This window comes from Pelodiscus sinensis, chromosome 3 (genome assembly GCF_052426305.1).
Source record: "Pelodiscus sinensis isolate ZL-2025 chromosome 3, ASM5242630v1, whole genome shotgun sequence".
NCBI lineage: Eukaryota > Metazoa > Chordata > Testudines > Trionychidae > Pelodiscus > Pelodiscus sinensis.
The window spans coordinates 187,116,870-187,131,039 of record NC_143054.1 but is presented as its reverse complement, the minus strand read 5'-3'; the positions used below and the strand labels follow the sequence as shown (position 1 = coordinate 187,131,039).

General features: G+C 42.5%; 1 protein-coding gene across 3 annotated transcripts in view; it reads right to left on the bottom strand.

Moving 5' to 3' along the window:
* The window catches only part of VPS54 (VPS54 subunit of GARP complex), an 82,273-nt gene that overhangs the window by 29,407 nt on the left and 38,696 nt on the right, over window positions 1-14,170 (bottom strand). For all 3 annotated transcript variants that reach the window (XR_012903028.2, XM_075925590.2, XM_075925589.2), the window contains exons 9-11: window positions 9,286-9,412; window positions 6,667-6,774; window positions 789-844 (exon numbers count right to left, since the gene is read on the bottom strand). Coding sequence is in view for 2 of the 3 variants with exons in the window: in XM_075925590.2 (XP_075781705.1) it covers window positions 789-844; window positions 6,667-6,774; window positions 9,286-9,412 (291 nt within the window). In the remaining variant the exon portion in view is untranslated. The remainder of the gene's footprint in view (window positions 1-788; window positions 845-6,666; window positions 6,775-9,285; window positions 9,413-14,170) is intronic.

Here is a 14,170-nt window from a genome sequence, read left to right as displayed (position 1 = left end):
TGAATCTCAGTCTTAGGCACAATACATACGGCTCACAACCAGTGTTGTCTTCAAGACATCATTGTCAATTCCAAGTCGAGTTTCAAGTCACTACAGTTCAAGTCTCAAGTCCCTAAAGTCACTTTCAAGTCAAGTCCCAAGTCTTAATTTTAAAAATGTCAAGTCACTCTTGTACAAGCCATCAATATCGGCATTTTTGGACAATTTTTTTACCAAGTCGATTTAACAAAATTAGCAAGTCTCAAGTTGAGTCTCAAGTCACAAACAATGAACCCAAGTTGAGTCTCGAGTCGAGTCACCTAGGCGATTTAAGTCGGACTCGAGTTCAAGTAGTGGGACTCGAGTCAACAACTCTGCTCACAACCAAGACAGATTATGTTGTTCAGTATCCTTCCTTTGAAGTAGTAAGATGTACCATACCCCCGTCTCTTTCATGCAGGCACATTTTATTATAGCCCCTGCTTTTCCCCACATGGTCAGGAAACAAATGCAAATATTTTAGCCTGTGCTTTTTCTAACTGTGCATATAATATGCAGTGGAATTCACATTGTTTTTAAAACAATTTCTAAAGAAAGTTTAAAAATACAAGAGTATAAATACTAAGATCTGTAACAAAAGAAGGGGGGGGAGAGCATCTGAAGAAATGCAGAGGATTGTTGGGGAAAAACAGAAAAACAAAATGATACTTAATTATTTGCAACTTCACATTGAAAAATAATTTATCATCTGTGCTAGCGCATTCATTCCCCACCCAATCTGCAACAAGAAACCCATGACGTATACTTACTTAACAACAACTTCTGTGTCTATTTCTTCTATCTGCAATACCGTACTAACCACACACTGTGAAATTTAAGGAAAAAGAAGTATCTTAGCTACTTTCCAACCCTTCTGAGTTTCATAATTTAAAAGGACCTCAAGTTAATAAAAAAAAAAGGAAAAGGAAAAGAAAAAGACAGGCATTTGGGGGTCATTTTCTATTCTTACAGCTTTTTTCTTTTAACTGCAAAATACGGGACCCAAGGTTTTCAAAAGGGACTAGTGATTTTGGATGCCCAACTTGACAAACCTTAAGGGGGACTGATTTTTTCCAAGCACTTTCCAAAAATCAAGTGCCTATTGTTGGCATCCAAAAACTATTGTTGGGCACCCAAAAACTGAGGCCCCCAAAATCACCAATTGTTTGAATATTTTGCTGAATATGAATATCATAGAGTTCATAAATATCATAGAGCTCATAATTCTAAGGAATGGTAACAGGAGAACAGCAAAATGAAGACAATGGATTTCAGGAAGGCAGATTTTAGTAAATTCAGAGAGATGCTAGGTAAGGTCCCATGGGAAGCAAGACTAAGAGGAAAAACAACTGAAGAGAGCTGGCAGTTTTTCAAAGGGACATTATTAAGGGCCCAAAAGCAAACTATTCCACTGCATAGGAAAGATAGAAAGTATGGCAAGAGAACGTCTTGTCTTAACCAAGAGACTTTACATGATCTCAAAGTCAAAAAGGAGTCATGCAAAAAGTGAGAACTACACTGTTTGTGTAGGTCAAATTACAAAAGGACGATTATAAGCATATAGTGCAAGTATGTAGGGGCAAGATTAGAAAGGTGAAGGCACAAAACTAGCTCACTCTAGCTATAAACATAAAAGATAACAAGAAAGCATTCTACAAATATATTAGAAGCAAGAGGAAGACCAAGGACAGGGTAGGCCCATTGCTCAGTGAAGAGGAAGAAACAACAACAGGAAACTTGGAAATGGCAAAGGTGCTTAACAGCTTCTTTGCTTTGGTTTTCACCAAGAAGATTGATGGTGATGGGATGCCTAACATGGTGAATGCTAGTGGAAATGGGGTAGGTTTAGAAGTTAAAATAAAAAAAGAACAAGTTAAAAATTACTTAGAAAAGTTAGATATCTTCAAGTCACCAGGGCCTGATGAAATGTATCCTAGAATACTCAAGGACCTGATAGAGGAGGTATCTGAGCCTTTAGCTATCATCTTTGAAAAGTCATGGAAGTTGGGAGAGATTCCAGAAGACTAGAAAAAGATCAATATAGTGTCCATCTATAAAAAGGGAAATAAGAACAACCCAGGAAACTACAGACCAGTCAGCTTAACTTCTGTGCCAGAGAAGATAATGGAGCAAGTAATTAAGGAATTTATCTGCAAACATCTGGAAGGGTATGTTACACTACAGCATTATTTCAAAATATATTTTATTTCGAAATAGTTAATTTGAAATAAGTTATTTTGAAATAACACGTCTACACAAAAAATGCATTTCGAAATAGCGTTTTGTTATTTCAAAATAGCGCGTCAACACTGAGTGGATGCTGAATTGCATTTAAGGCCGGCCAGAACCAGATCCAGGAGGGCATCAGGTCAGGAATTACTTTGTGTGGCTGCTACCTGAGGCCTGTGCTTAAAGGGACCCACCTCCCAGACAGCCAGTTCTCAGGTTTCCCTGCTTGCTTATCTACCTCGATGCAGGACAGCAAAGCATTTTGTCTCTGCGTGCACTTGTTGCCCTCACTCGGGACACCACAGCACTCTGCAACATGGAGCCAGAGCTGTCCCTGGGCACTCTGGTGTTTCTCTTGGATGCGTTGCTGTGAGCTTGGCTGCACTTTCTGCAGGCTGCCATCTGGGAGGTCCATCGAGGGGCTGTCAGTATCCAGGAGTCCCTGCGGGAGAGCTTCCACCCTGAGGAGCACTAAGAGCCTCCCTAGTCTGCCCCACTGGGGGCTTGTGCGCCTCATTCCTCCCTCACATCCTTCCACTTACCCCTCCCTAACCCCCCTTCCTGATGTCACATAAAATACATGTATTTTCATGAACACAAACTCTCTTTATTTAACAAAACTGGGGAGGGGGGGGGGAAATGAAACTCTGGTGAGACTGGGGAAAGGAGGAGGGAGAGGGGAGAAGAGAAGGTGGGAGAGGGGAGGGGGAAACCTGGGAGGAGGGAGTTGGAAGGGGGAAGCAAGGGGAAGAAAGGGGAGGGGAAGCTCAGGGCTCAGAGTTGGGGGTCTTGCCCGACCAACTTGATTTTCATGCAAACCTGTTCCTGGATTTGCATGTGGCCTTTGGTGGCCAGGCTGGCAGCTATCCTACCATAGACGGCCGCGTTCCTTCATCTAGTGCGGAGATCATGGACAGTGGGGGCATCCCCTCAAAACTGAATAAGGTCCATGATCTCCACCGTAGACCAAGAAGGCACCTGCCTTCTTCAGGCCCTGGCAGGCTCCTTGGAGCTGGCAGACTGCTCCTGGAGAGCGGTGGAGAGCTGGCTGCCAGTGCCTTGCTGGCTCATGTTTTAGAGCCACTGGGTCAGGGGCAGTGATTGCTGGCTCTGGGCTGGCAGGCTTGGAGCTGGCACAGGCACTGTGGCCAGAGTCAGCCTCTTTAAGGGCTCTGGAGGGGGGGGGGTGAGAGAGGGAGAGAGAGTGGCCACCAGGGCACCCAGGGAAGGCTGGAGGCCCCCTATTTCGAAATAAGTGTCTACACAGCTCTTATTTCGAAATAGCAGTTTTGAAATTGGCATTATTTCTCGTGGAATGAAGTTTACCAAAATTTGAAATAAGCGCTCCGCTATTTCAAATTAATTTAGAAATAGCGGTTTGGCTGTGTAGACGCTAGTGAAGTTATTTTGAAATAATGGCTGTTATTTCAAAATAACTTTGCTGTGTAGACATACCCGAAGATAATAAGGTGATAGGTAACAGTCAGCATGGCTGTGTAAAGAACAAATCAGGTCAAACCAATCTGATAGCTTTGTTTGATAGGATAACATGTCTTGTGGATAAGGGAACAGTGGTGGATGTGGTATACCTAAACTTTACTAAAGTGTTTGATATGGTATCACATGATCTTCTTGTCAATAAACTAGGGAAATACAACCTTGATGCAGCTACTATAAGGTGGGTGCAAAACTGGCTGGATAACCGTTCTCAGAGAGTAGTTACTAATGGTTCAGTCATGCTGTAAGGGTATAACAAGTGGGGTTCCGCGGGGGTCTATTATGGGTCCGGTTCTGTTCAACATCTTCATGAACGATTTAGATACCAGCATAGAAAGTATACTTATAAAGTTTGCAGATACCACTGAGCTGGGAGGGGTTGAAAGTGCTTTGGAGGATATGGTCATAATTCAAAGTGATCTGGACAAACTGAAGAAATGGTCTGAGGTAAATAGGATGAAGTTTAATAAGGAAAAATGCAAAGTACTCCATTTAGGAAGGAACAATCCATTTCACACATACAGAATGGGAAGTGACTGTCTAGGAAGGAGTACTGCTGAAAGGGATCTAGAGGTCATAGTGACCACAAGCTAAATATGAGTCAATAGTGTGACACTGTTGCAAAAAAAAAAAAAAGCCATAATCCTGGGATCCTGGAATGTTGTAAGTAAGACACAAGAAGTCATTCTTCTGCTTTTCTGTGCACTGATTAGGCCTTAGTTGGAGTACTGTGTTCAGTTCCGGGCACCGCATTTCAAGAAAGATGTGGAGAAATTGGAGAAGGTCCAGAAAACAGCAACAAAAATTATTAAAGGCCTAAAAAACATGACCTATGAGGGAAGATTGAAAGAATTGGGCTTGTTTAATTTAGAAAGACTAAGGGGGGATTTGATAACAGTTTTCAAGTATCTAAAAGGGTGTTGCAAGGAGTAGAGAGAAAAATTGTTCTCCTTGGCCTCTAATGACAGGACAAGAAGCAATGGGCTTAACCTACACCTCCCTTGTTGCAGTTTGTTTAACCACCCTGACAGTGAGGGTGGTTAAATACTGGAATTAAATTGACTAGAGAGGGTATGCAATCTCAATCACTGGAGATATTTATGAGCAGGTTGGACAGACATCTCTCTGGGATGATCTAGACACTGCTTGGTCCTGCCACGGAGGCAGCGGACTGGACTTGATGACCTCTTGAGGTCCCCTCCAGTTCTAGCATTGTATGATTCTATGACTTTTTTGTATTTAAACAGAGAATTTATAAAAACAAGTACTGTGATGGCATTACTGTAAGAAATGGGCTGTGAATACAAAATGAATACCCCAGGGGACTGTCTGTATCAATCTCAGTCCAGAAAATTATCCTACATCCTTATTTTCTACTACATTATATCCTATCCTTGAGGCCCATTACTGCCACAAAATATACTCCAGCTGAAGAGTGGGCAGAAAGAAAATGGACAGTCAAATTTCTAACTTTCCAAAATCAATTTTTATTCCAAACTTTCCATTGTCTGAGAGTTTATTGATGCATCTGTGCTATTAGTTTTGTTAAACCTAGAAACAAGACAGCCAGCCCCACTTAGACTAAATTGAAGATTTTCTCAAACTCTGATCAAGAATCACTCAGATGTATGAGATGATTCAACAGAACGTGAATGTATCTTGCCTGTAAGTGGATTTCTATAAACTACTGTGGTGCTGGATAGTGTCCTGTTATTTAAATATTGGTGATATTGATAACTGGTGTTCTGCATGGATGCTCCTTAAAGACACATTTCTTTTTCATGAGCTATACTGAATGCTAAGGGCTTACACCTCCATTCCTCTATTTGCATGGTCACAAAGTACGACAAGTGTTGGTATAACTGGGCAGCCCTACAAAGGAGTAATAAATGGACACATATGTGAGACTTGGCTGAAGAACAGTATTCCTTCTTTACAGAAAAGCCATTACTTGTAGGGGCTACAAGAAATTTGCAACATGTAAACATGATCCAAATACCACAGAAAAGGAAACTAGGAGTTGAAAAACAATTGTTTGAAAGGATTTATCCAGACAACCTACTCCATGTGTGTAATGTGGCACGTTATCTAGCAGAAACATATCTGAAGTGTATTATATTTTATTTGTTACCAAGGGGACATAACTGAGAAAGGAAAGAGAAAGGTCTGTGGGGACTGCAGTGCAGGGGAATTGATCTGTTTTGGTGTTCCACGTGAGTTGTTTGTGCCCTGAGGCAAAGGCCTGAAATAGACTCACATATGGCATTGGTTCCTTTCTTGGGTGGTGAGAAGCTCAGCTCCTTAACTGAAGGGCTAACACAACACCCTGACTTTACTGTCTGCCCCATAGCAGACAAGAGATCTTGACAATCCACACAAGGGACTTTTACCTAATAAACAACACAGACTTTCGACAGATGATCGTCGTCTAGCCCTCCTCCCTAAAAAAGCAAGATTGTGCCTAAAATATTCAAGTGTCCAGGGATGTATGTGTTAATAAGCTTTATATAATGGTTCTCTTCCTCTTTCTGTAAAATTACCAGTAGATTCTAGTCTTGAAAATGGAATTGCTTAAGCCATTTTATCTGGGGAAGTTACCAGCTAATGGAGAAAGAAAAAAAATTAACTCAAGCAGGCAAAAAAGGTGAAGGTAAGTGTCTGTATATCAAGGCACAGAGAAAGATGTGTTCTTTCTCTACCTTGATGCCACACAGTGGCTGAGGAATCCACTGTGAGCACAGGCCTATACAGGTATGTGGTCACTAATACACCACAATTAATGCTTATCTTTTTAAAATACATCTTTTTCACAGAGAAAATAATGAGGTTATGAAATTAAATGAAATACATTCTTAACACTGAAACAAAAACATTTCTGAAAGATGGGTAAGTCTTTGAGATATCTAGAAGTGATTTGCTTACCTGTTTAATTATGTTCTTTGCTGTAACAATCATTTCATCACCATATATTTCAAAAAAATTGAGCTTTCTTTGCTTCAGAAGTCCAAATACTAGTGATACAAGTCTTTCCTATTAAAAAAAAAAAAAAAAAAAACACAAAAGGACAAGGAGAGGGTAGGTACTTAAAATACATTCTAGTAAAAACATATATTCATGCATCCAAAAGCAGGGTGTCGGATGGCCTGATAGTGACTCTGCTAGTGCTCAACACCAACCATCCTATGTGTAGACCATTAGACCAGAGTTTCTCAACCTTTTTTTTATAAAGTACCCCTTTAAAAAAATTATAGGTATCACCAGTACCTACAGTTTTCAGACACACAATTTTTTTTTCTAACATTGCAACACATTTGTTTAAACAACTTAATTGTAGCTGGGCAGGCAATGAAATTTTTGGGTGTAAAAAGTACAAAAATAATCAAGCGCTGTAAAACTTAAAACAAAAATTCAGGTTTCTCCAAATTCCAGTTGTGTTGACATACTCTCCAGACTTCTCTCAAGTACCCCTAAGAGTACTCTTACCACTGGTTAAGAAACACTGCATTAGACCATGCCTTTCCCTACACAAGACTCAAAGGGATTAGTCTTAGGCTATGTCTGCACTTCAACCACTGCAATTGCACCACTATAGACACTCCCTACAGCAAAAGAAGGTTCTCCAATTGCTGTAGTTAATCCACTTCCTGAGAGATGGTAGCCAGGTCCACTGAAGAATCAACCTAGCACTATCTACACCAGGATTGAATTCATCTTCACTATATTGCTCAAGGGTATGGATTTTGTACACCTGTGAGCAACACTGCAGGTTCAAAGACTCATATACTTTAAGGTCAGAAAGGGTCATTATCATTTAGATTTTGTCTACATTACCCTGCGTTTAGCAACATGACATTTTTGCTTATAAAATACTTCCACTGCCTACAAGTGGCATTCGTGTTGATAGAGGAGCACTCCTACAGCCGTTTACACTGCCACTTGCCACAGCACAACTTTTGTCTTTCGGAAGGGGGGAGGGGCAACGGTGATTTAAGAGCTGGTGAATGACAGAAGTTTTGTTGTTCAATTGGCAGTGTAGAGAAAGACTTAGTGTGACTTCCTACACACTGCAGGCCACAGAACCTTACCCATCCACTCCTGTAATAGACTTCTGACCTCTGGCTGTGTTACTTTAGCCCTCATGTCCTGGTTTATAAACTTCGGAGCCATAATTTGCACTAGTTTAAGCGTGCAAGTAACCCATGCCCTATGCTGAAAAGGGCAGCAAAACTATCCCAGGGCCTCTAACCCTAACCCTTCCCACCTAACCTTGTAGTAGCCATAAGGGTAGATTAACCTCAAAGATCTTAAAGTAAATTAAGAACACACAGTGCAAAATGCAACAGCTGTGTGTGACTAAACTTACATCAAGCAACATGTTTGGAACAAGAAAGATAAAATCATAAGGATGATAGAATGAGAGTAATATGCATTATCATCTATCTATTCACCACATACTGTATCTTCACTTACTACAGGCAGTCCCCAGGTTACGTACAAGATAGGGACTGTAGGTTTGTTCTTAAGTTGAATCTGTATGTAAAATCGGAACTGGCATCCAGATTCAGCCGCTGCTGAAACTGACCAGCGGCTGACTACAGGAAGCCGAGACAGAGTTGCTCTGCCCCGGGCTTCCTGGAATCAGCCGCTGATCAGTTTCAACAGCAGCTGAATCTGGATGCCAGTTCCAACTTGTTCTTAAGTTGAATCTGTATGTAAGTCAGAACTGGCGTCCAGATTCAGCTGCTGTTGAAACTGATCAGCGGCTGATTCCAGAAAGCCCGGGGCAGAGCAACTCTGCCTCGGGCTTCCTGTAGTCAGCCGCTGGTCAGTTTCAGCAGTGGCTGACTTGGGGACGCCTGGGGCAGAGCAGCTGGGGTTCTGCTGGGTTGCTCCAGTAGCGCCGCTCCTCAGCGCTACTGGACCAACCCAGCAGCACCCCAGCTGCTCTCCCCCAAGCGTCCTAATTCTACCACAGGCGTCTTCCACAGGTAGATTCTACCACAGGTAGAGCTGCTCTACCACAGACGTCCCAAGAAAAGCCTGGTCTGCTGGGGAGGGCGCAGGCGGCGGGACCGAGATGCGCTGCGGTCCCGCCACCCTGGACCCCCGCGTCCTCCAGGGCGAGAAAAGCCCCGTTCATAAGTGCGGATCCAACGTAAGTCGGATCCGCGTAACTCGGGGACTGCCTGTACATGGTATGACCACACATACTTTTCTGTTTTATTTCACAAGTTGCAGGGTCTCTTGTATCATGGGTCAGAAATAAGTGCTAATATTTTTAAAAAATCAATACACTGATTTAGTTTTAAAAGAAAAATGCGACTGCACTCAAATTCTGTGGTTTTAGGTATAATAAAAAGGAATATTTTCCTTTTCAAATAAAAAAAGAGGATACCAAGAAATTTGAACTAAAAGACAAATGGTATAAAACAATGTTGCTATAGCGGCAATGGGTGGATGAATGTTAGTGTTTATAAAGTACTTCAAGGAAGAAAAATATTATGCTTGTCAGATGGTTTCTATTTTCTATGAGAAACATACCTCTTCTAGAACTTGACAGTCCTCTTCTAGTGGTCTATTTAAATCACTCCGAGCGTACGTAGAAAACTCTGCAATCATCATTTTATCTATGAGTTTTTCTAATTCACAAAGCTGTGATCCAAGATGCCTGTTTAAGAAAAACAGTGACTGAGCTATAAGCTAAATAATCAGAAAAACTCTGACCTCTGCAGGTGACCAGTATGAGATTTAAGATCATCAGATATGAACCGGAAGAGACTCCCTCCCCCGGGACTTCAGCGCTCTGTGCCCCACCATGATAGGCAACCCCATCATACAATCGTACTATGGCTCCTGAGGGGAGAGTGTTCCAAAACAGTGTCCCTCTGATTGTTAGAACCTTCTTCTAATTTCCAGTCTAAATTTGTTCGTGGCTAGTTTATACTCATTTGTTTTTATGCTACCACTGCCCTTTAGCTTAAATAGCTCTTTGCCCTCCCTGGTGTTTATCCCAGAAGTATTTACAGAAAACAGTCATAGTCCCTCTCAGCCTAGGTTTTGGCTAAACAAGCCAACCTCTTTTAGTCTCCTCTCCATTCCCTTGTCCATCCCAGTAGCTCTTCTCTGACCCTGTTCCAGTTTGAATTCATCTTTCTTGAACTTGGGTAACCAGAACTGCAAGCAGTATTGCAAATGAGGTCCCTATAGTGCTTTCTAGAGTGGCATTAATACATACATACATACATACATACATACAAGAGAGAGAGAGAGACACCTTATCTAATACATCCTAAAATTGATCACATTTTCCCTTTTTTGTGGCCACATCACAATGAGGGATCATATTCATCCTGTGATCAACCAGCACACTCAGGTACCTCTCTTCCTTGGTTGCTTCCAACTGATGAGCCCCCATTTTATAGCAGAAATGCTGATAATTCGATCCCAACTGCAAGACTTTGTACTCAGTATTATTTAATTTAATCCCACTTCTGTTGCTCCGTTCTCCAAGATCATGCTGTTCTTCCTGCATAATACTGTGATCTTCTTAAGTATTGACAATGCCTCTCAATATTGTATCAGCAAATTGTATTAGCCTACTCCTACTTTTTGCGCCAGTGTCATTAATATACCTATTGAATCAAAACCAATTCCTGAGAACTTCCACCCATAATTCCCCCACAGTCTAACAGTTCACCTTCCAGCGCAATCTGTTTCTATCTCCCCTATAGCCAGTTCCTTATCCACCTGTGATGTTTTGGGGTACACCAACACCAATAAAGAATTCTGTCACCACAGGCCTATAACATTAGGGACCTTTGTGTTATGTCACTATGATTCAGATCCCTGCAACCAGCAGCCCAGCCACCAAAATAAGTTCTCACCCCAACTCTCAAAAGCCCAGTTACTCTCTAAAATAGGGGTAAAGAACCTTTTTTGGGTCAGGGGCCGCTGATCCACAGGAAAATCAGACGGGGGCCACACAGAAGTGAGAAGCAAAGTGAGAAGCCCCTGACTGAGAAGGAGAAAAACACTCCCCACAGTCCCCCCCCCCCCCGCACACCAGAGCCTTGGGGATTTTGTGTGCTCCACCCCTGACGGTGGACGGCAGGGAGGCTAGAGCAACAGCACAGGCTCCCAACGCTGAGCCTCGGGAGCTTGGTCCAGGTAAGCTGAGGGCCGCATCTAGCCCTTAGGCCTGCGGTTCCTCCCCCAAAAAACTTGACACCAACAGCCCCCCAGTCTGAAGTCTCCCCAAATATGTTCTGCCTAAGATCTAAACTGCCAGACACTCAGACGTTCCCCCTTTGTTTTGTCATCCCTGAAGTCCTGAAACTAGCCCCCGCACATACCAGCATACTTTGGCCCACATATTCCACAGTTTGCACAAGAGAGACCTGCTTGGGATAAAAATTAACCAAAAGTTTATTTACTAGAAAAACCACAGATTCAAAGCTGGAAGAGTAAAGGAAAGCATATGAATAAGTGTTATACCTAAAAAAAAAAATGCAGGGACACATCTGGTTTTATGCTTTCATATTAGATAAATTTGGTTTTCTAAGAAGAATTACCAATCACCTTAAAATCATAGCCCAGCGTACTCCCTAGCTATAGTCAGTATACACAGACTGTCCATCCCTCAGATTCTAGGTTAAAAATCTTGTTCCGAGCCAGCTTTTAAAAGGCTCCTCCTCCCTCCGGTGACATATTGTACCTCAAAACAGCATCCTGTACCCACCATATTCACCACATGTATATTACTATGATATTCTGTACAAAGAATGCCTTGTAAGCTATCCTATGGAAAATAATGAGTAACAGAAATTCCACTGTTCTGTCAAAATACGTATGTCATTGTATCTGGAGTATGAGATTCTGCTCTATGGTGGTTGTTACTGAAACATGTTGTAAGTCTAGGAATTGCTAGCTCTCCAGTGGCAACAAAGGAGTGCCCCACAACCAGATCAGCCTTTGACCAGCCAGGGAATTATAAACACGAGATTTACAATTCAATAAGAGAAGTTGCTTGAGCTCCACCTAATGGGGACTGCTTAACTCTCTGACTCAGCAAGACCTCAGGATAGTTGATAGTTGACTCTATGTCTGAGCCAGTATTTTTCCAGGAACATTAACTGAGGATATAAAATAAGGGCCAGGAGAAGACAGGAGCGACGCGCTGCACAAGCTGACCCTGCCTCATGCTCTGGACAGCTGGGGGAAGGCTGGGGCTGATTTCCCTGCTTACTTGAGGGACCAAAGAGAGTGGGGGTGCATTCACATCCTTGCGGTCCACATTTACAAAAAAAAGTGCTCACGTGTGCACACACACACACACACACACACACACACACACACACACACCCCCCGAAATTCCGGCATACAGCATCATGAGTCCACCTCTCTCTCCTCCCCGATATACTCGGAAGGCAATAAGACTGTTATAGAGGGGGGAGGCTGAGGTTGTGTGTGGAGGGCTGAGCTGGGAATTCAGCCAGTACATCATAAACTGTGAGCTGTTTAAAATGCCTAGTAGGTTGAGAAAAATTGCTCAATTCAACGCTCACTTAGATTTAGAATGCAAGTTTACTTTTTATTTCTTATGTAAGGATCCCTGATCTTTATGCCTACCCCTTATAATGATTTAAAATCTGTCTGTAGTGAATAAACTTAATGTTTAATCTTAACCAGTGAGAGTTTGTCCTAAGTAGATATGCTCAGATTACAAAGGCTGGTGCATATCCACTGCCCTTTAATGAAATAGTGAACTAACTAATGAGCTTGCATTGTTCCAGAGGGTCTTGAGCAGCGTAAAACGGTACATTTCTCAGGTGCAACACTGGGTCTCAGTGGAATCTTCTGGTGTCTCTCCGTGGATAATTCATGAGAGGCCTGGGAGAACATTCATGCAACTTAGCCATGTGTGTGTTTGCACATTGTCAGTTCAGTGATAGTAGCATCTGGAGGAGAGTGCTACTTGTCACTAGCGTAGCACTGTAAGATACAGCCGAGGCTTAAGGAATCACAGTGGTCCCACAGTTCCAGGCTGAACCCAGAGGTCTGTCCTACACCCTCCTTTTAGTCTATGTCTACAGTCCAGTGGCACAACTGCACTAAGGTTGCTGTGCTGCAGTAGCACTTCTGGTGAGAACACAAAGTTGACAGGAAATAACTCCCACTTCTGTAAGAGGTAGTGGCTGGCTATCCTGAAGGGAGAAGTTCTCCCACCAACATAGTACTGTCCAGACCGTCATTTAGCTCGGTATAACTTATGTCACCTTAGGGTTTGAATTATTCACATTCCTGAGTGATGTAAATTATTCCAAAGTAATCTGTAGTGTAGACACAGCCCCAGTCCATGGTGACCCATGGTTATTCAGAGGAGAGAAATTCCCTCTTCACTTAATGCTTGGTAGCCAGGATGTTCTTTTCATTTTTGAGTAATTTCAATATCTTTTCATTAATTCTAATGGTCTACCGTTGTACTTTCCTGGCCTGGCAAGTGAATAGTTATTTGAAGTCAGTTTTGTGTAACCAATTGGCATGGAAGTTGTCCCTCTCTGCCTATAGAAATACTGTGTTCATAAACATCTGCTCCCACTCTCAATAGAGCAGGGAGAAGTTAGACAGAGTTATATAAAATCATAACCATGGTCTATATACATATCTCCAATGACTATCAAATTCAGAACACTGCAAGCTTTCATAATAGACCTCTCCTGATATATGCATCCTGAGAGAAGCAGTGGGGAGCCGGGTGAATTGGAGGACAAACTGCCATGTATAAGAGGGAAAGATACCACATCTGTAGGGGCCAGGCTGGAGCTTTTAGAATGACTTTGGCTTGTCCTACTTTTATCTTGTATAGTACCCTGAAAAGAATAGGAAAGCATGGAAAGGTGCATTTATACCATCAGAAAGGCATCTCTGAAGGATGAGTGATTAAGGCCCACCCTTCTGTAGAAACGTGGGATTTTGGGGTGTGACAAATAGGTCTATTCTCAGGAACACTCCCACCCCCATGACTGAAACTCATCTGTAGGTTTGGCTTCTCTCTCTCTTATTCATGGCCTTGAGAGAACTTCCGCTCAAGGAGCCTACTGGAGTACTCTGGTAGCCAGACAGGTATGCAACCGAGATAGAGACATTGTGTCAAATGCACGACTTCAACAATTTTATGGCCTCGGTGCACAGGGATTGAGACCAAGCTCCCTCTCACGTGTCGATGTAAGATCCAGGTGACATTGTCTGTCATTACTCTGATGTTTGCATTAGTAATTAATGGAAGAAAGCGTCGGCATGCACTTTGGACTGCATGTAGTTCTAGAAGGTTAATGTGGAGCATAGATTCTGACAGGGACCATTGTGTGGCTCTGTAGAGGAAGGCATCAGTGCCAAGGACATTAGAAGATAGAAAAGGGAACTCCCC